The following is a 22,419-nucleotide window of genomic DNA, read 5'->3' as shown; positions in this document are numbered from 1 at the left end:
ACTAATATGCCAATTAAACAGTGAGAACAGGTTCTTTTGAATATTGTCATGGTCCTTGAATAAAAATTTTATAAACCAATTCTTTTTTTTTGTAAGAAATATTATGACTATATCACAGTTAAGGCAGCTCTTCTTTAGGGATGTGCATCCTAATGACACAATTTAGAGGATTACTGCCTATGATCCACATAAAGGACAGTGTTTTATGTTCATAAAGGAACTTCTTAATTCCTTCATTCTCAGCAAGAGGTAACCAATTACCTTTTTTAAGACTTTGAAGAAACTGTAGCCAACAAAATCTTACATGGAAAAATAATTTTAAAATGAGACTTAATAGAAATGAAGTCAAGATGCCAATATGCATTTTGATCCATCGAACTTCTGGGTTGTGTGATTTAAGATTCATAGCAGTAGTAAGCAATTCCTGGTAACTACAATTTCTTGATCACATGGTTCATTTACCTATTCCTTATAAGTCCTTACAAAAGTAATCAGAATTCATGCAAATTAACTGTTCTATTTGCTATTTAGAAGGTATAAAACTTGTTATCAGTTCTGATATTTTCCTATTATAGGACTATTTATAAATGATTTACTTGAGTTAATGTTTTGATTCATATTTATATTAGATTTTTAGACAAAGGTGTGTTTTATATCAATAGTAAGATAAATAAAACTTACCTTCATTTTCCATAGCAAAATGCATAAGGAAAATAAATTACTCAAATGTTTCTTAGTATATATTATTCATTAATATATACCATTTGAAATATTTCAAATTATCCCTAAATTGATACCTTTAAATATATTTCAATATACATGCTAATATGTTTGGAATGTTAATATATTATAATACACATCCTATCTATGAAATATGTTTTCTTAATAATCAAAGCTCAGCTTTCTATATCTACCAATTTAAGACTCTTTAATAAATTATGTTTATCTGTTTCATTTAGGTATTATTATATATATCTAGATTTCAAGTAGTTTTAAAAGTCAGCAAATACTTAAAAATGTGTGCCCTAACCTCTATTGCTGCTCCCAATTGATTTTAAGCAATTGATTTTCTTCACTTTTTCTGAAATTATGATATATTTAGCATCCCAGTGTTAAGAAGTAGTTATGATCATATTGTAACCATCAATTAAACAGAAATTTGTGCAAAAGTCTCAGATGCATGAAAAAACCTATTATGTGTAGTAACATTTACACTACAAATATATATAAACATCCCATATTTAAAATAGCTTCTTACATTTTTATATCCACTCTTTTAGATTAATAGAATTTTCTATATTCTCCAAATAACTTGATCTCCTAGTATTATTGCTATAAAGCTTAACATCCATGAAGTGTTCATAGAGACTCTGAATCCTCTTTTTAATACTCGGAGTCATTTCAAACATCAAAGTCTGTCTTCTTAATATATGAGTGAACAAATAAAGGAACTTTGCAACAGTATAACTTAGAATAATGTGTTTCCTGCTTCAGAAGCTACAAGTAATTACTCTCTTTAAGGATGTCTACAATCTTGTCTGTACTCAGTGAAATTAAAATTAAATGCATATAAGAAGCTGGCACATAAAGAATATATTGTCTAAGTTGCATTCTTCCCAAATATAGTGCAGTTAAAAGTTTAGCTAAAAGAAGAAATCTAGTGACTATTTTAGTGATTACAGATACTTAAGAGATTCAAAATATTAGTTCTTCCCATAGGTTCACAAGACTGAAGGCAGAGAAAGATCATTATCCATTATTGGAGACAACTGGTGGTGTAGGAAAAACAACACCTTGAAGGACAGACTATCCTTCAATGAGAGCAAATGTTCATTAGACTGAGGCTGCACTCTGTAGAAGACATTGTCTAATAAGAAATACATAGGTCCCCAAAGGCTATGATAGTACCATTTATGAGACATAATCTTTACCTTGCAAGATATTCATACCAGGAACCCTAATATGGACTTAAGCTCATTAGATTTCCATGTATGCTAATCATAATGTGAGCACTAGACCCAATGTCCTGCTTTTGATTTTTAGCATTACTGATCACCAGGTGTGTGGCTAATTGTATTGTCTTGGATATTCTTGAGTCCAGAAATTTGTACTAAAACTCTCTTTACTTTAAGGATTTTTCTGGATTCTCTCAGCTACATTTTCCTCATAGCAGTGATCCAATTAAAACCTCTTTGCAAAACATGACAGTAGAAATAAACTACAAGGAAAGAGGAAACTGACCTAGGGAAGGAAAAAACAACACAGGGTAATTCATGTGGGAATGATCAAGTACATTATATATATTTCTAGACATGTCACAAGAGCACTCATTTGTTACATAGCTAATATAAGCTAATATAATGTAAAACAGCATTAAACATAGATTCACTATGGGATTCAGGAGGCCTGAGAATCAAACAGATGGGAAGTGTATTTTCAAAAATGTACAGATGGTCTAGGTCCTAACAAAATCTTATGCTGATGCAAATTTAGAATACTGAATACCAAAGCTGCTGCTGTTGTAACAACAAAACAATTCAGAGCTTGGTACAATCTCCAGAGGCATATTTTACCTTCCTATTAATGCTTTCATATTGTTTATTTTCATAGTTTTTTATTTTTATATTTTACATACTGAAACTTTTTTGTTCTTGTCTCCTACTATAAGATTCTGTGCTCCAACAGGTAACCTAAATTCCCTTTTTCCATTGGTCATTCAAAGACTATTTAGGAAGTACACTTCATGTCTGGTTAACTATAAACAGAAATAATTAAAGAAAGAACACATGGGCTCCAAATAATTGTTTTACAAAACTTGTAATATGGTTCTAGTTGTGTGTTCAATATAGTGTTTCGAGGACCAGTGAGTGAGACCAAAAATATAAGAATTGATTAGGGGTCAGGTGTCATTACATTTGAATTAACAGTTATTTCCATTATGGAGATAAAGACAAACCCTCTGATAGTTCGGAATTGGTGAGATGGATATTGGGATAGATTAATGACAAAAGAACAAGAATGTTAGATACTGGATAAATTTTACCAATTTTGTTATTGTTTCATTTGTTAAGGAAATTAACTATATCTATGTTGTCATCCCATGATGTGAGAAATCTCACCTGACTCTCCAATGTAATGAAATTAATGCTGTATGTCACATTACCATGACCAACTCAAAAGTTTTCTTTTATTGGGAAGTTTAATATAGTCATTGATCTAATAGCAACAAAAGGACCTGTGGCATTAAGTTGGCAAGATGAATAAAAATGCAGAATAAATAAAAATAAAAGAATTGTAAAAATAAATTTTCATGTATTCAGTTTCTAATTAGAATTTTTCTTATTGTTATTTGATAGTTAATTTAACTGAAGAGAGAAATGTATCAATAATGTCTTTGCCAATTGAAGTATACTGATGAACAAATATTTGCAAATTGTAGTATATTGATTACCATTTTATAAACTTGAATCACTTCAATATTATTAATCTCATTATGATTGATAACTACATGCTTCAATACATATTTTATACATACATAACTTCTTAGAGAAGATTCATTTTGGTCTACACTTAGAAAAAGTAAATGAATTCACAGAAATTAATATGTAATAATCTTAGATAATCTTTCTTTCTATTTTTCTATTGAAAATATTACTATACAAAATATTCTGATCAAGGTTTCACCTTCTCCAACACCTTCCCAGACACTCCCCACTTTACCAAACAAAAATAGTCAAACAAAAAAGCAAATAAACCAGGATAAAAGCCGAAATACCAATGAAAAATATATAAAAAAGCCCCAAACACAGAAAAACAGATCATAAAGTCAAAATAACAATATGCAAACAAAACTCAACCAACACAAAAAAATTACCATACTCCTCAGAAAGTTGGAGGCTTCCCATGGATAAGAACCAGCCTTAGCATATAAAGATGCATTTAGACAAGGGACATTTTCTATTGAGGGTTGACAAGGTAGTCCAGTTAGGAGAAAGAGCCAAAGGCAAGCAATGCAGTCAGATATAGGCTCTGCTCCAGCTCTAGGAGTCCCAAATGAAGATCAAGATGTACAGCTATTACATATGTGAATAGGGCTTAGGTCTGTCCCGAGCATGCTCTCTGGTTAGCAGTTCTGTTTCTGTGAGCCCTTATGGGCCCAGATTCACTGATTCTGTAGATTCCCTTGTGGTCTCCTTGACTCTTCTGGTTCTTTTATTCGTCCTTCCCCTTTTCCACAGAACTTAAGCTCCCATTAGTGTCTGACTGTGGGTCTCTGCATCAGTTTCCATCAGTACCTGGACAGTTATAAATACCATTTTTATATTTTATAAGCCATGTACTGTTAGGTTTGGGCTTATGTGTGGTTAATATTCCCAGTGAGACTGTATTAGAGAAAACTAACTTTTCCTTTTTAAATGAGTATCAGTTAGAGATAACTATGTTTTAATACAAAAACAAAAATCTCAAATGCCAATATAAATTTTTTGACAATGATTGGCTAGAAATGGAAACATGTTTTTGCCTTAAATCATGCCTGCAGATAATATTAGATGTTTAGTAAGTTGGAGCCAACTTACCATGATGAGAAGTATGTTACATTGTGGAACTGAATTCTTAAAACCCTGTTATACAAGACAAAATAGTATTTTCCTTTTCAAATAAATATGATAAACATTAAAATAGTGAAAGGAAGACTCCTAACATTTCAAGCAGTTATTAGTTTCACTAAATCAGACTACTGTGTAAGTCACCTTATATTGAGAAATGTACAGAGAAATCACAGTTAATTCTTGTATTAGTTTTGTGTATATGTATTTATATGTGTGGGCATTTGGTGTGTCAAGATGCTCATGAAAATGGCAGAATACAATTTGCAACCATTTGTTGTCATCTTATTTTTTTCTTTTCTTTTGTTTATTCTTTACTTTTAAAAATTTTATTGGTTTTGTTTATTTACATTTCAAATGTTATCCCCCTTCCCAGTTTCCCCTCAGCAAAGCCTCTATCCAACCCTCTTTTCCCCTATGCTTCCATGAGGGTTCTCCCCACCCACCTACTCACTCCTGCCTCACCACCCTAGCATTCCCCTATGCTGGGGGCCTCGAGTCTCCACTGGACCAGGGACCTCCACCTCCACTAATGCCAGATAAGGAAATCCCCTGCTACATTTGCAGCTGGAGCCATGGATCCCTCCATGTGCATTTTTTTGGTTGGTAGTTTAGTTCCTGGGAGCTCTGGGGGATCTGGCAGAGCCTCTCAGGAGACGACTAGATCAGGCTCCTGTCAGCAAGCACTTTGGCATCAGCAATAGTGTCTCGATTTGGTGTCTGCATATGGTATAAATCGCCAGGTGGAGCAGTCACTGGATGGCCCTTCCTTCAGTCACTGCTCCACTCTTTGCCCCCACATTTCCTTTAGACAAGAGCAATTCTGGATTAAAATTTTTGAGGGAAGTGGGTGGCACCATCTCAACCAGGGGTTGTGCCTAAGCTCTCCATATGGTCTCTACAGGTTCTTTCTCCCCTTTGTTGGGTATTTCAGCTAATCTCACCCTTGTTGGGTCCTGGGAGCCTCTTGCTTTTCTGGCATCTGGGACTTACATCAGGGGTGTCTTGAGGATTGAACTCTGGCCTTCGGGATTGGCACTCTAAGTCAACTAATAAGTTCATAATAGACATAATTCTATTTGTATAAATGCAATTTAATTTTTTTGGTGAAGCTTTATTTTAAAATACTATTAGGTACAATGTGGGCAGATTCAGCTAACCATCAAACAGCTATCTTTGATTTCCTGACTCTCTACAACTTGAGTATAAATTTAAAGGCACCTTCTAAAGAAAGTAATGTAAGCTGAATTAGAATAAAAGCCTATTGCAAAAATGGACAAATAAGAAAGAAAGAATTTCATCCCTGATAGTATTTCTGAAATGCTGCCCTAATCCTGGATTACCTAACAAATAAGTATCTAATTCCAAAGGGGGAAAAATCTTCTTACTTTAATACCTTTTAATCATATTTCCTTTTACTTAGTTCCAATGTATATTTCAAAAAGAAGCGGTCAGTACTGAATTTAAGAGAGAAATCCATAGAACAAAAAGAAGCTTCATTTCCTTCATGAGAGAGTATGAGATATAGCCTCTTCTACTCTAGTGTTTATGTGCAGCTGATGAAATCCGGAGTTCCTAGCATGCTAGGCATGCTCTTGTACCGGGTTCTAACACAGCCTATTAAATACTATACTTATTGTATTATTTCTTGCATTTTTATGTGATGAAAAAGTATGCCATGTGCAGGAGTGTACTTTGTTTCTAGCTGTATTATTAGCTTACTAGAAATTACAACACTCCTAGAATTATTAGATATAATATAGTACTCCTAAAGTCTGTCTGATTTATTAACACTTAATAATAAAGACTTAAAAGGGTTATGATATAAATGTTCACTACTGTCCATTGAAAATAACAACCTTCTTGTACTGAATGTAGTCTTTGTGTTACTCTACTATCAATGCATTACATTATACAAACATGGCTTTTATATCAAGTAAAAGTATTCACAGAAAAATATAATAACCACATTATTATTTCATTGTATTTTAGTATTCACATAATTTTTGATGTCTTTCCTCAGAAGTCAGTAATATTTATCAATGTTTTCTAGCAAAAATAAAACTTTCTGGGTACAATTGTAGGTAGGTAAGCGACATATAGGAACTTTTCAGTATAATTAATGATACAGTTCTAATCTATGTTCTTTAGACAGATTATTTTGTTTGCATAATTTTCAATCAAGAAAATGAGACATTTCAAGAAGTCTTTATCAAATTGTACTATCAGATAAGATCTACTTAGAGTCCAAGGATATTTTTCAGAGGCTCACTGAAATAGAATCATTATGGCAGAGGATTCAAAGACATCTTAATTTTCTTTATGGCCAGTTTGACGCCTAAAGCAGGGAGAATGAACATCCATGATCATGCTTAAAAACAGACACAAGGCCAAGGTCTTCTCCTCCCATTGATGACCGGCTTGGCCATCCTCTGCTATATGCATGCTGCTGGAGCCATGAGTCCCCCCATGTGTACTCTTTGGTTGGAGTTTTAGTCCCTGGGAGCTCTGAGGGTACTAGTTAGTTCATATTGTTGTTCCTCCTAAGGGGCTGCATGCCCCAGTGTAGGGGAATACCAGGGCCAGTAAGCAGGAGAGGGTAGGATGGTGAGCAGGGGGAGCAGGGGGAGTGGGAAGGGAACAGGGGATTGTTTCTTTTTTTTTTTTTTTTTTTTGGAGGGGAACCTGGGAAAGAAGATACTGTAAATAAGGAAACATCAAAAAAAAAAACCCAAAGAGAAAAAGACCATATACCAAAAAATAAATGCCACTAGAGTGGTATCATAAGGGCTACTGGCAACTGGAAGGGGAAAGGCCATACACCAGATTTCGTGACATCTACAGGAACTCTGTCAATCAGATACCATTCTACCATCTTTTTACAACAAAATACAACACCACCTATGGGGATTTTCCAGCTCAGCCCTTCAGGAAGAAGAGAAAAGGAATCCTCAACAAACTGACCCACAGTCAATAATAACTCTCCTGAAATATGAGAATCACACATTGTGTTTTTTTAAAAATAAATACTGTGCTTAAATGTTCTAAACATCTTCCAGTGATACAGATTAAATTGGCCCAGAGTGGAAAAAAAAAACAGACAGAAGTAAACAACAATAAAGGGGACTCACTTAGCAGGTCCTGTATGTGTGTGTGTATGTGTGTATGTGTGTGTATGTGTGTGCGTGTGTGTAGTGATAATAATTTAAAAATATGAGTCCATAAATTTGAAAAAGAATGTGGAAGGCCATGTAAGTTGTTGGAGGGAGAGGGGGAAGAGGAATTAATGCTATTATATATTAATTAAGAAAGAGCTCCCCTGTAAAGGGAACACTAGAATTCAATGGAAAATGGTATACAAAATTGATTACTGATGTACTAGAAACCAAATCAATCTCATCTTCATAATTTCTTGATATTAAATCTTCAAGTTAAAAACTAGTTTTAACTTACAATATATACATTATAAGAAACTATTGAAAATGTATTTAAATACCATAAACAGGCACAATTTTAAGCATGTCTATAGAAAATACAAACAAAATTTCTTTTTTCTTGGGAAATTTCTGGAAAAGTTTTGAGAAGAAATCAGTCTCAGTGAAAATCAGTATCATATATAACAATGAAACTGGATTAATGTGCGTGGGAAATGTTGTTCACTATCCTAGAACAAGCAGATATGTCCTTCGCAAACACCTTTAACGACACACAAGTGGCTCTTAATTTCAGCAGACCTTCACTCACCAATTCAGAATTAACAAAAATGATCCTTTTTACTAAAGGTCAGTGACAATTCTTTCTTTACCTTTTGATAGATCTATTCATTATAATAACTTCTTCTTAGGTGTGATGTACTAATATTCCTCTCATGAGTAGTTGACCTTCATTGTCAACTTGAAAACATTAAGAAACATTGACTGGGGCTAGAGAAATGGTTCCATGGAGAAGAGCACTAGCTGTTGTTCCAGAGGAAACATACTCAATTCCTAGATCTCCATAGTGCAAGGTAGCAGCCATACAAATATATATATATATATATAATGCTGAGGTGGGCAATTACCTATATACAGAAATAACAAGAGTTTTTTTTTTTTTTTTAAAGAATCTTTTAGAGCTGGGCAGTGGTGGCACACCCCTTTAATCCCAGCACTTGGGAGGCAGAGGCAGGTGGATTTCTGAGCTCGAGGCCAGCCTGGTCTACAGAGTGAGTTCCAGGACAGCCAGGGCTATACAGAGAAACCCTGTCTCAAAAAAAAAAATCTTTTAGAAACACACCTCTGGGTATATATTTTCATATATATATGAAAATGCTTCTAAGATGTTTAAGGGACAAAGGAAGACTCACTGTGGTTAAAAGTGAGTCATGGACTAAAGTCCAGTATTGCTAAGGGTCAAAGGGAGCTTAATACTGGAAATCCACTTGCTGCTTCTTCACTTCCAGCCCCAGGTAGGTATAGGATATGAGGAACTACCAGTACTTAAATCCATGACTCAAATTTAATCATCCCTTACTTCAGTTACTTTTATCAGATATGATGTTGCAAAATCATGAGAAGTTGCTAATAGAGTTCCTACATTAGATACATTGAATCACAGAGTTAGAGAAAAGTACTAAGATTAATTGGAATGAGGATAACACCAGTCACAAAGAGAAGAAAATATTTATGGTCATAATTTAATAAAAGTAAAAGTCACAAATACAATGTTGAATTTCATGAATAGAAATATTAACATTAACCTTTAATTAACTATACATTCATTTGTAACTCATCTTTGAGATCATTATAACTCCTCATATAATAGGAAATAAGATATAATATAATAGTCAAAAGATACTTACACTTCTGTATTTTACAATGTATTCTAAAATCGGAGCCCCTCCATCATCTTGCTTGGTGATGCTGATTTTAAAACTCTTGCCACTGCTTGGCTGCCCATGTATGGAAGGGGGACTTGGCTCACCTAAGAAATAACATGATATTTCTTCATGAAAACTCACTTTATATGCCTCAGAACAATGCTTGATAATTAAGCCAATGTCTCATGTAGCCCAAATACATGACATTTTATGATTTACTTTAGACATTTTGTCTTTGTATTATAATTTGATGCTTGCTTATGTAATAAATTTGAATGCTCATATGTTTTAGTATAACTTCTATGCTTAAGGTGGGAATTTTAATGTTATATAGATTGGTTTATTTTATGATAATACTATGACCATTTTCATTTAATAATAGCATTTTGAGAGAGTTAAAAGCAAAAACTAAATTCTTAGTAACAACTATGTTACATATCCACCCACTGAAAGTATTCATACATAGGTTTAAAATTGAACTTTAAAATATTGTGTTTAATATTTAATTATTTTTTTAATAAATTTATATCATATTAATTAAATCATTTTTATTTCATTCCACTCTCTCTCTCTCTCTCTGTCCTATTTAAAACTGCCTTCTGTCTTTTATGACACTCCCATTGTGTGATATGCAGTGTTTAATTAGAACATGATAGGAAATGGTTTACTTGTACAAGTACAATTTATCTATGGCTACATCACTCAAGAAAAGGACAGTCCTTTCTTTAACAATTCTTAACAGCTAGAGTCTCTCAAAAAGAAGTAGGGTTTCATGAAGTCTCCCATTATTTATTCTGAAATGTTAGTGTCTAAGCTAATATAAATCTAGTGCAGCTGATCACAGGTGCAGAACGTCACTTTATTACAATCCACAATTCATTAGAAAAATAACATATGAAACAAAAATAGAGTCTGTTCTAGTAAAATTGATAAAATAATATCTTCCATGTGCATACATTTCAATTCACTAATCAATAAAAGGATTGCACCTAATTTCAAAGGATTCACAGTCTTGAGAGAAATGTTTATACATCAACAACAGTATATTATGAGAAGAGAAGTCTTATGAATTAAAAAGAAGAAAATCAGAAAAGTGAGATTTGTGGTGGTGGTAGTGGTGTGGTGGTGGTGGTGATGGTGTGTGTGTGTGTGTGTGTGTGTGTGTGTGTGTGTATTTGTGTGTGTGTGTATTTATCAATGCACACATATGCGTGTAGGTAGGCATCTATGTGGATGCCAGAAGTAAATTTTTCTATTGTTCTCCTCATTTTTTTTTAATATACAGAGCACTTACCAATGCACAAGATTTATTGGCTAGTGAACACCAAGTATCCACTCAACTCTGCCTCCCAATCTGCTCTGACATTAACAGCCCACAACACTGTACTCAATTTTATAAGAGTGCTATTGATCTCAACTCAGATTCTTATGCTTACATGATATAGCAACCATCTTGATGACTGAACTATGTTCTCAGTCCCAAGAAGAGATTAGTTTCTTAAACATGCACATCAATGTTTCAAGGGGAGAAAATGTGTCTGTAGTCTTTCAATACAGGAGTAAATAGAACCGTAAAGGTCACCCAGTATGTTATTGAATTGATCAAGTCTCTGTTTTGAACCAATTTGTAACACCTCTGTGCTCAGTAGTGGAGGAAAAAAAAACGTATAGGTCTGTACAGAAAATAAACATAATCCATCTGCTTCAGTATTTTTCTGATGGAGAAAGCACTGGGCATATGTGTATTTAGATGGAAGGTGGGATTTTAGTGGAGGTATCCCAGAGGATTGTAAACAAGAAGGGACAGATGTATTTACAGAACCCTGAATCTAAGCTCTGATTTTGAGTGGAAATGCATCTATTTAGGAGTCATCCTGGTGAAAAAGTAATGAGGGAAGGAAAAGATGGCATTAATAGAAATGGAGAGAGAGGGTGTCATATGATGGATTCTGGAAAGTAACAGAAAAAACATTGTTCAAAAGTAGAGAGTAGAACATTATTGTTGCCCACTTGGTTGATGTAATGTGTGCATGAGGTGGGCAGATGCTGTCACAGATTCTGCAACAGCCATGTTCAATTTTCTCCAGTACATTGTTTCACATTTTAAAAATGATTTACTTAATACAAAGACAATGCCTTTATATTTTAAAATAATTTTAATTAAAATTAATTGACTAAAAATCTTAAAATGTAAGTTTTGACAAAAATTCAACATAATATTCTATCCCTCTTGTAGTGAGTTTTGTAACATATTAATTTAGAATTTTGTATCCTTTTTTTCTTAGTGTTGACATAATTTGCAAGATATTAGTTGTATCTTATTAAAAGTGACACGTCACATAACATTTTTCTATGAAGACAATATAATATGCAGACATAATATAATTAATCAAACTATAAATATGAAACATTTCCTAAGAGCATATTTATAGTTTATATGCAATTACATTCATTTTTTCTTGTCCATCTTTAGAGAAATGCTATTTTTATAACCTTCGAGTTGCCACTAACTCAGAAAAACCTTCAACAGAGATATAATTCCCTTCCTTACATTAGTGAAATGTTTTCCCGCATTTAAAAATCCCATTAAATTTGCAAGAAGGATCTGGTAGAGAGTAGAGTGGTGATGATTACTTACGGACTGGCAGTGTTTGGAATATTTCTATTTTACTGTAGTCTCCTTGCCCTTTGCCATTCACTGCTGCAACCCTGATTTCGTAAGTCGTATTTGGTTCCAGACTGCTCAAAACAACCATAGCTAAGGAAAACAAAACAAACAACAAAACAAAAAAACAAAAAAAGAAAGAAAAGAAAAAAATCATATACTTATGTTAACATCATTACAATATGGAAAAGCAGTGAGATGCTTTATAAATCTAGGATACTAATCACTCAGTAAAATACCTGAAAAGAAAAATATAAAGTCATATGACCATAGTTTGTGACCAATCTATTTTATTAACTCAATTTTAGCTCCCACAGGAGCACTAAAATTCAAAGAAAAAAAATAGTAACTACTTTTTGAACACTAACAAAAAGTCCAGTTACTAAATTAATATTTTTGATTTCTGCATAATAAAAAATTATATAAATATATGGTCCTTTTTGTAAGTCTAAGTGCTTTATTCAAACCATATTAATTATTTCTTCATAACGTAATGGAAATGTGGGATTCCATGTAGGTTTACTGGGCCTTCTATAGGAAACTTTCTCTCCTATGACAAAGACGTTTCATGAACTTGAATTTGCAGCAACTGTGGCAACATTCATTTTACAATCAGAATGAACTCAACTACTCTAAATTCCACCTTCTCACTTGTACATTTGATTTTCATTTGTTTTCCAATATAAACTGTGCAACCCTGTGTTTACAACCATACAACTAAAAAGGCAGAACTCAAAAAGTATAGAAATACATCTAGAATAGAAACCTGTTATGGCACATGCCAAGCTCCACAGTTTCACACATAATTTGACTTGGTTTCTGGTTCTAAAGAACTACATCTTAATAGATTTTTGTTGTTGTTGTTTTATAGTGTAGCTATCCAAATTTTATCATTATGCCTATATGATAGATTTTATATTTGATAGCAGATAATAACAAATGGATATACAATCTCTCAGCAAACTCCTTGTTCTTACGTTACAATCTCAAAAACTAAAAGAAATTTGAAGATAGCGGGACTGGTACATTTTGAAACATTTCATGGAGTCAACCAGATTTATTTAATCTAATTGACACAGTAACAATTGTGCATTATAACAGTGTAGTAACTGTTGATTTTATACAAATACATACATAGCATGTAATGTTAGAATGAAGGCCAAGAATCTAATTCTCAAATACTTAATTATTTTTGATGAAATCTGCAAAATCTTATTTCTAACTTTAACAAGGCTCAACAACCAGGAGAAAGTGCAAATTTCCATATGGAAATGTTTCTACATATTTCTCAATTGCATTATCTAAAAAGAAAATCAAATTTTCTATAGACAATAAATCATCTGTCACAGCCTCAGATTATAATCCATGATATTAGTTTTAATAAGAGTAATTGAGAAAATGTTGATTGATAAGAGAAAACACTTGTCTTGAGGGTGCTTAGATAGAAAGAAACATCTGAGTTGAAATAAGTTCTGTCAAAACATTCTAACTGATAAGATTTTCAATGAATAATTCCCCAGTAATACATTATGGAAATAATTGAATATATAATATTAATTCCATAATAAATGTTTTGTTTAATAATTCATAAATCAGGGTAGTTATAAAGTCTTTCAAATGGAGAGGGAACACATCCAAGAATAAGCATATTATATGTTAAAGCTTATAATTCTATTGTTGGTTTAAGGAAGCTTTCTCTTAATGTAATATTAAGAGTTTCATAAATTATCACTAACATGGTTGCCAAGCCATGAGCTGTACAGGGATAACAAAAGATGTGCTAATGCAGACTGTCCTTGGTCCTATTCAAAGAAATAACCAGCAGCTAAGGAATGTTGAGAGCAGAAGTTGTCATCCCCCCAGAAGCACACAACAGTTGGTTACCCCATACCATTAGTCAACCTTGAAAATATGCATGTAAGTAGCATTATACAGATTGAGCAAATTGTATGTATGTATTGACAAATAAGTAACAACAAGAAATGTTTTAAAAGGGACCATAGACTTTAAGGGGAGCAAAGAGAGTTATATGAAATATTTTGGAGGAGGGAAATGAAAAAATGATATATTAATAGCAGTATCACAAAATCACTAATACTGGTAGTGATGTATTATTTTGAAATATACAGTTAATATGTTTGGAGTTATTTAAAATTTACATTGAGAAAAATGTATGTATTTTCAATATTGCTGTAGACAAGCATCTACATAAGACTGTTAAATTGATTGTTGTTTTATATTAGACAACTTTTATAAATAAAAGACAATTTAGACAAAAAAAACTCACCATATCTTATAAATTTTATTAGCAATGCATATACCATAAATTGAAAGAAAAACAAATTCTACAAAACTTAAAAATACAAAATGCATATTAATTGTTCAAGGCATTAACACATTAATCTTTTGGACAATCAGCATAAGCTATGCAGCATTGGCTTTCAACCACACACCTCTCCTGATGCAACATGCCTTCCTGCAACGTGAAGAACTTAAGAGGACCCTATTCCTTAATAGTGAACAATCGTTAAGGCCATCAGATATCAGATTATATTGGAGATGGCAGTCTTCATGCCGTTAATTTCCCTTTCTGAGTGAGATTCAAGAATTCTCCCCTGGGTTGTCCTTGTTACTTAGATTATATGGATCTATGGATATAGAGTCATTTATAAATGAGTAAATACCATGTGTATCTTCCTGAGTATGAATTACCTCACTCAGGATGATATATCCCACTTCTGTCAATTTGCCTTCACTTCCTATGATATCATTGCTTTTCAGTAGCTGAGGAGTATTCAATTTTGTAAATGTACCATATTTTCTTTATTCATTCTTCAGTTGAGTGGTTTCCAGTTTGGCTATTATGAAAGTTTGGCTGGTATAGTGGAGCATCTTTTGATATATGCCCAGAAGTGATATAGCTGGTTCTTGGGGTAGAGCTAATCCCAATTTTCTGAGAATCCACCAAATTGACTTCCAAAGTGGTTGTACAAGTTTGCATTCACCAGCAATGCAAGATTGTTCCCTATGTCCCACATCCTTGCCACCATGTTGTCTCTTGACCTTTTTTTCTTTTCCACTCTGACAGGTTTAAGATGGGAGTTCAAAGTAATTTTGATTCGCATTTCTCTGATAATTAAGGATGTTGATCATTTTGCTAAGTGTTTCTCAGTCTTTATAGATTCCTTCCCTAAGAATTCTGTTTAGGTCTGTACCCCATTTTTAATTGAGTTATTTGGATTGTAAGCATCTAATTTCTTGAGTTCTTTATATGTTTTAGAATTAGCTCACTGTCAGATTTAGAGTTTGTGAAGATCTTTTCTTATTCTGTAATTTTGTCCTATTGATGGTGCCATTTGTCTTACAGAAGATTTTTAGTTTCATGAAGTCCCATTTATTAAATGTTGATCTTAGTGCCTGAGTTATGGTGTTCTATTCAGGAAGTTGTCTACTGTATCAATGAGTTAAGGTTATTACCTATTTTCTGTTCTATTAGATTTAGTGTATCAGGTCTTATGTTGAGGTCTTCAATCAGCATGGACTTGAGTTTTGTGCAAAGTGATAAATGTGGATCTATTGGCATTCTTCTATATGCAGACATCCAGTTATACCACCACCATCTGTTGAAGACACTTTTGTTTGTCTACTGCATGGGTTTATCTTTAAGTAACAAATAAAATTTCTGTAGATATGTGTGTTCATTTTTGGATCTTATATTTGATTCTATTGATCAACCTGACTGTCTTTATGCTAAATTGTGTGGTTTTTATTAGTATTGTTCTGTAGTACACCTTGAAATTTGAGATGGTAAACTCCAGAATTCCTTTTATTGCACTATTTTAGCTACCCTAGATTTTTGTTGTTGTTGTTGATTTTCTATATGAAGATGAGAATTGCTCTTTCAAGGTTTGTAAAAGTGTTGTTATTTTGATGGGAATTGCATTGAATCCATAGATGGCTTTTGGTAAAATGGCCATTTTTATTATGGCAATCCTACCCATCAACCCATCTTCTAATAGCTTCCTCAATTTCTTTGTTCAGTGACTTGATGTTCTTCCCAAACAAGTCTTTTACTTGATTGACTAGAGTTACACAATGGTATTTCATATTATTTGTGTCTATTGTAAGAGATACTCAGTACCTAATTTCTTTCTCACTTCATTTACCATTTGTATAAAGGGGGAATGCTAATATTTTTAGTTAATTTTGTATCCAGCCACTTTACTAAAGGTGTTTATCAGCTGTAAGAGTTCTCTTGTAGAATTTTTGAGGCCTTTTATATATGCTATCATAACATCTGAGAATATAGTTTTCTTAGTGCTCTAGCTAGAACTTCAAGTACTATATTGAATAGATAGGAAGATGGTGGGCAGCCTTGTCTTGTCATTGATTATAATGGTATTGCTTTGATTTTTCTCTCCATTTAAATTTATGTTGGTTATTGGCTTTCTTTATATTGCTTTTATTATATTTAGGTATGTACCTTGTATGCCAGATCTCTCCAAGACTTTTAACAATAAGGGGTGTTAGATTTTTGTCAAAGAACTTTTCAGCATCTAATGAGATGATTATGTGTGTTTCTTTTTCTTTCAATTTGTTTTTATAATGAAGTACACTGATGGATTCTCATGAATTGAACCATCCCTGCAAACTTGATTGTGGTGAATGACATTTGATGTGCTCTTGAATTCAGTTCTGAATATTTTAATGGGTATTTTTAAATTTTATTTAATCTTTATTTTTATACTCCAGATTTTCTCCCCAACCTGGTCCACCCTTTGACTGTTCCACAACCCATACCTCCCCCTCCAACCTGTCTCCATTAGTATGTTCATACCCTACACCCTACACCCCCCATCCCACTAGATCTCTGCACTCCCTGGGGCCCTCAGTCTCTTGAGGGTAAGGTGCACCTTCTCTAACTGAACCCAGACCCAGATGTCCTCTAGGATATATTTGATTATTGGGTATTTTTGTATCTAAGTTCATAAGGGAGATGGGATTGAAATGTTCTTTCTTTGTTCTTTATGAGTATTAGCTGTGATTTTTGCCTCATAGAATGAGTTTGGCAATGTTCCTTCTGTGTCTATTTCATGGAAATTTAAAGGTATATTTTAAAATTTTTTTTAGTTAAAAATTGGTAATAGCTAAGCTATTGATTCATTAGAATATATATAACCCTAGGATATCTTTAGTTTGGTACTTAAACTGTAAAACCATATATTTACATTTTGCTTGAACAATGCATACATTACAAACAATCTCTCTTCTAGATGGTACCTTTCTCATGCACTTCACAGAGCTGTGAAAAAATGTAGATTCTGACTAACAAATTGGTACTATATTTCTTTAGTTATAAGACATACTACTAGGTAACTTTTGTATCTTTCATCACATTTCCCTGTTCTGTTCCATGTCATGTTTGCTCAGTGTGCTGAATTTCATATCAGAGCAATTTTCAGTGCAGACACACAAAGAAGATGAAAATATTTACTCAAATACTGTTACAAGTCTGAGCTGAAAGACTCCTGGGTCGAAAGCAATAGTAGGTGGACTTACAGACATTCTTCAAAATTATAGCAACTAAGTATGAAAGCCAACCCACTGATGCATGTGTTCTAAGTTCATACATAAGAAGTCAGTTTGTTTTTCATGCTGATGAAAGCTTGCTGCTATAACCCTTATTACAAGGCTTATTAATTTGTGTAAAACCAGAGATTATTTTGTCTCATAAAAAGACTTGCATATATGGTTCCAATTAAAGTGAAGTAAAGGAACAGACTGCAGGAAGTAAAGCCTGAGTCTGTAATTTGACCTGCCTTAGTTAACAGAGAGGATCTATGCCTTAAATCATCCATAATTTTGTGCCATAATACTGAATAGAGAGTTTCTGAACACCTAAGGTGGAACATGAAAGTTAACCATCACTTGTAAAATGCAAGGCTGCCCACTCTGTAAGAGAATTACACTACAAATTATAAAGTTAGTTGAAAGATTTCTTTCCTTCCATGTGCCCATACAGTTGGACAATAAAACTAGAGACTGGTGTGTAGGATGATTTCTTTCTCTATAGTTTATTAGAAATTCAACAGCAAGAATTACATTGGAGTGTAACTAGATTAAAAACTACTACATATTCTTTAAGGATGGATAGTATAAATTAATGAATTGTCCAGCAACATTAAGTCAGCATGACTTAGAAGTCCTACATGCTTCTGTTAGGAATAAATTTTGTAAAGAAGCAGGGTTCCTTCTCTAATTTAATGTAGTTTGGGTAAAATATGATTAAATTTCATAAAAAAATTGGCTATAACAACAAAATTCTGGCTAAAAGTACAAAATGTATATTTATGCTAGCACATGAAAGAAATATACAAACTTTTTTTAATCCTGTTCTTACAATTATGAAAAATACTAAAATAGGAAAATAGAAATTACCTTCTCCTTTTAGGAGGCATCAACTTTTATTCATGAGAGTTAAATAAATCTTTGTTTGCATACAAATAAATCTCATTCCTTTAACTGTCAACAGACTTAGGGGCTACTGAATATGTAAAGCCTTTGGAGCAAAAGAATGTGATTGAGGAATCTAATTAAAATAAGCAGACATCTAGTCTATGATCCAATTAGCTGTGTTCCTTCCATTTCATAAATCCTGGATTACTTCTAGGGTTTGCCTGCCATTTAATGTAAGGGGATGAGACATCTCTTTGGATAGAACTATGGTATCAACTGGCCTTAAAAAGGAAAGATAGGGTTGCAAGAACCATGAAGCACTTATGACAAGTTAGAACTGAGGTATAATTGTTCACTGGATATTACACTGGTTGTTATTCTCCTCAAAGACATATAAATATTCATAAAACTATGAGATTTTCCAGCTAATATGTGGTTTTTATTCTTTAAACAAAAGAAGTAAAATCAATCCTTCACATCCACTTAATTTCCTTAAAATATGACTTTACTTTTATAAGAATTTGCAACTGACTTGACTTTTAATGAAAATATTTTCGTTTTATCACTAATGTTAAAATTACACTATTTTGATTATAGAATACTCTCATGGATAATTCAAAGTATATAAGAAAAAGTTATATAAAAAGGTACATATTTATTTCAGGTCAATACTTTTCAGTTACTTTTAAATTTTTAACTTCATTTTTGTATAAATTTAGTATTTTTAAATTTACTATAGTTTTCTAAAAAATCCATTTTGCCTTTATAGAATTTTGAAAGATATGTATTATTATATATACAATATATGTGACATGTACCTTAATATATAACTTTATTATTATTATTATTTTATTTATTTACAGCCCAGCTGTTGCCCCCCTTCAGGTCCCAGTTCTCACAGTTCCTCATCCCATTCCTTCTCCCCTGTTTCCAAGAGGATGCTCCCCTACCACTATGCCTCTCCAGTCCCTGGGGCCCCAAGTCTCTAGGGAGTTAGGAGCATCTCCTCTCACTCAGACCAGAACAGTAGCTTCTGTTATATATGTGTCCAGAGACTAAGATCAGCTCATGTATGCTGCCTGGTTGTTGGTGCAGTGTCTGAGAGATCTCAGGGGTCCAGTTAAGACTGCTGGTCTTCCTATGGGGTCACAGTCCTCTTCTGCTTCTTCCATTCTTCCCCTAATTCAACCATTGTGGTCTCTGACTTCAGTCCAATGGTTGGATGTTAGTATCTGCATCTGTCTTAGTTGGTCCAGTGACTGGCCCAATTGGGAATCCATCTTATGAGTAGACACTGAGGCCTGACTCTATTACTGATGATCTGTTGTTTACAGACAGGAGCCTAGCATGGCTCACCTCTGAGAAGCCCAACCAGCAACTGACTGAGTTATACATAACTTTTACTGACATATTTCTTGTAAAAATAATTCTCAAAGGGAGGGACCTTAGATGAAATGCCCTACAGTGGTGAGAGGGAACTTGTAGAGCTCACCTCCAGCAGGAAGACAGGGCATCAAATGAATGATGGGGTTGCCATCCCACAATCAAATCTCTGACTCATAGTTGTTCCTGTCTGAAAGAACCGAAGGGATGGAAATGGAGAGGAACCTGAGGAAAAGAAGGTCCAGCGACAGGCCCAAAGTGGAATCCAGCTCAAGGGGAGGCCTCAAGGCCTGACACTATTACTGAGGCTATGGAGTGCTCACAAAAAGGAACCTACACCATGACAGCTCTCCGAAAGACTCAACGAGCAGATGAGTCAGATGCAGATATTTGCCTCTAATCAAAGGAGAGAAGCAGCTTATCCCTGTTGTTGAATTAGGGAAAACCTGGAAGAAGCTGAAGAGGAGAGTGACCAAATAGGAAGACCAGCAGTCTCAATTAACCTGGAACCCTGAGATCTCTCAGACTGGACCACCAACCAGGCAGCATACATCAGCTGATATGAGACTCCCAACACAAATACAGCTGAGGACTGCCGGGTCTGTGTCCATTCAGAGGTGATGCACCTAACGCTCAAGAGACTGGAGGCCCCAGGGAGTTTAGAGGTCTGGTTGGGTGGGGGGCTGGGGTGGGGATATACTCTGACAACAGTGGCATGGGGAGGAGGTGTGGGATGTGGAACAGTTGGCAGGTAAACCTGGAGGTGGGGAGATAAAATCTGGAGTGTAAAGGTAAATAAATAAATAAATAAATAAATAAATAAATAAATAAATAAAAGATTTTAAAAAGTATATTTTGAAAGGATCAAAAATAATCTAATTATAAGGCATTTTTCATCATAAGTTATATATAAAAATAATTTAACAATTGAAATCTATTCATGATGCTTTTATAAGACAAAATAGTGTCAAATTCAGATGACACTGACTAAAATATAAAAATATTCTTATGAAAAGAAGTTATATCAAACTAAACAGTTGGTAAGTAATTCACTCTTAACCATCATTTGCAACAAGAAAAATATTAAAACTAATTTAAAATTTGTCTTACAACAATCAGAATGGCTATGACTAAGAAAATAAGACTTCTTTCTCAGCATTTGGGAGCTTTCCAGCTACTACATTAACATGTCTGCAGGAGGTTTTCTTACTCAAGTAAGAGACTCCAAATGGTTATACAGTTATGTCATATGGACAGCCCTAAAAACATGTACATATAAGAACATGACGCTACTTGGAACAGTTGTGTGTGTGTATTTGTGATGTATTTAAAAATAAATATAGCGTAGCAATAATTAAAGAAAAATAGTTCACGGATATTGAAGGGAAGAGAAAGAGGAGATGAAAATATGTGTAATAAGGATGCTGGATAAATAATGATAAAAACCTCAAAAAATAAAAAGAGAAGAATATATAAAGGAGGGAACAGGCTCTTCCTCGAGGAGGCAGCTGAACTTGGCAGCATCACTCGTGACTTTCTAGCACTAGAGTCATAAAAGATATATATATATATAACCTCTTCCTCCGAGGTTAAGAAAAGCTGCTGAAGCCAGGCATCTGCCAGAGGACCATTGAAAGATGATGATGATGATGATGATGATGATGATGATGATGATGATGATGATGATAATGATGATGGTGGTGGTGGTTGTGGTGGTGATGACGATAATGGTGATGATGGTGATAATAATAATGATATTTAATAATAATAGAAATAACATTTAATAATAATAATAGAAATTATGCAATGTTGTTAAACTGATGTCTGAATTGTACATAAAAGGCCAAGTTGGTGAACATGTCATAGTGATAAGATTATTGGAAAGGAGAGCTACAGACAGGAGAGAACTAGCCAAAGAGTAAGAAATGTACCACAGTCAGCAAAGCTGAAGTCCTTTGATATCACACATAGACCTAAAGGATTTATAGATTTCCTGTTGGGTTTAGATTTTGCTTCAGAGCAGTATTACCTCACTATGTCCTCTTTCCTCCTCATTGGAGTGGTAATGATATTCTTTTTTTTTTTTTTTTTTAGATATTTTCTTTATTTACATGCGAATTTCTCCATTCCCAGTTTCCCCTCCAAAAAACAAATAAACAAACAAAAACAAACCCCTGTTGCCTCCTCCCTCCCCATGCCTGCCACCCCGCCCTCTCCTACTTTCTGGCCCTGGCATTCCCCTACACTGGGGCACAGAACCTTCACAGGGCCAAGGTCCTCTCCTCCTATTGATGATCGATTTTGCAATCCTCTACCATACACATGCTGCTTGAACAATCAGACCCCTCTATGTGCAGTCCTTGGTTGGTGGTTGAGACCCTGGGAGCTCCGAGGGTACTAGTTAGATCATGATATTCTGTGTCATCATAGGTTGTAACAATTGAGAAACT

The 22,419-nt window shown here is 33.9% G+C and overlaps 1 protein-coding gene across 2 annotated transcripts in view; it reads right to left on the bottom strand.

Moving 5' to 3' along the window:
* Ncam2 (neural cell adhesion molecule 2) overlaps positions 1-22,419 on the bottom strand; it is a 409,274-nt gene that overhangs the window by 40,702 nt on the left and 346,153 nt on the right. For both annotated transcript variants that reach the window (XM_031364293.1, XM_031364292.1), the window contains exons 13-14: positions 12,104-12,223; positions 9,448-9,569 (exon numbers count right to left, since the gene is read on the bottom strand). In XM_031364293.1, coding sequence (XP_031220153.1) covers positions 9,448-9,569; positions 12,104-12,223 — 242 coding nt within the window. The remainder of the gene's footprint in view (positions 1-9,447; positions 9,570-12,103; positions 12,224-22,419) is intronic.

Source organism: Mastomys coucha, unplaced genomic scaffold (genome assembly GCF_008632895.1).
Source record: "Mastomys coucha isolate ucsf_1 unplaced genomic scaffold, UCSF_Mcou_1 pScaffold12, whole genome shotgun sequence".
NCBI classification, from domain to species: Eukaryota; Metazoa; Chordata; class Mammalia; order Rodentia; family Muridae; genus Mastomys; species Mastomys coucha.
The sequence above is the reverse complement of the archived record's forward strand: the minus strand, read 5'-3'. Positions and strand labels throughout refer to the sequence as shown.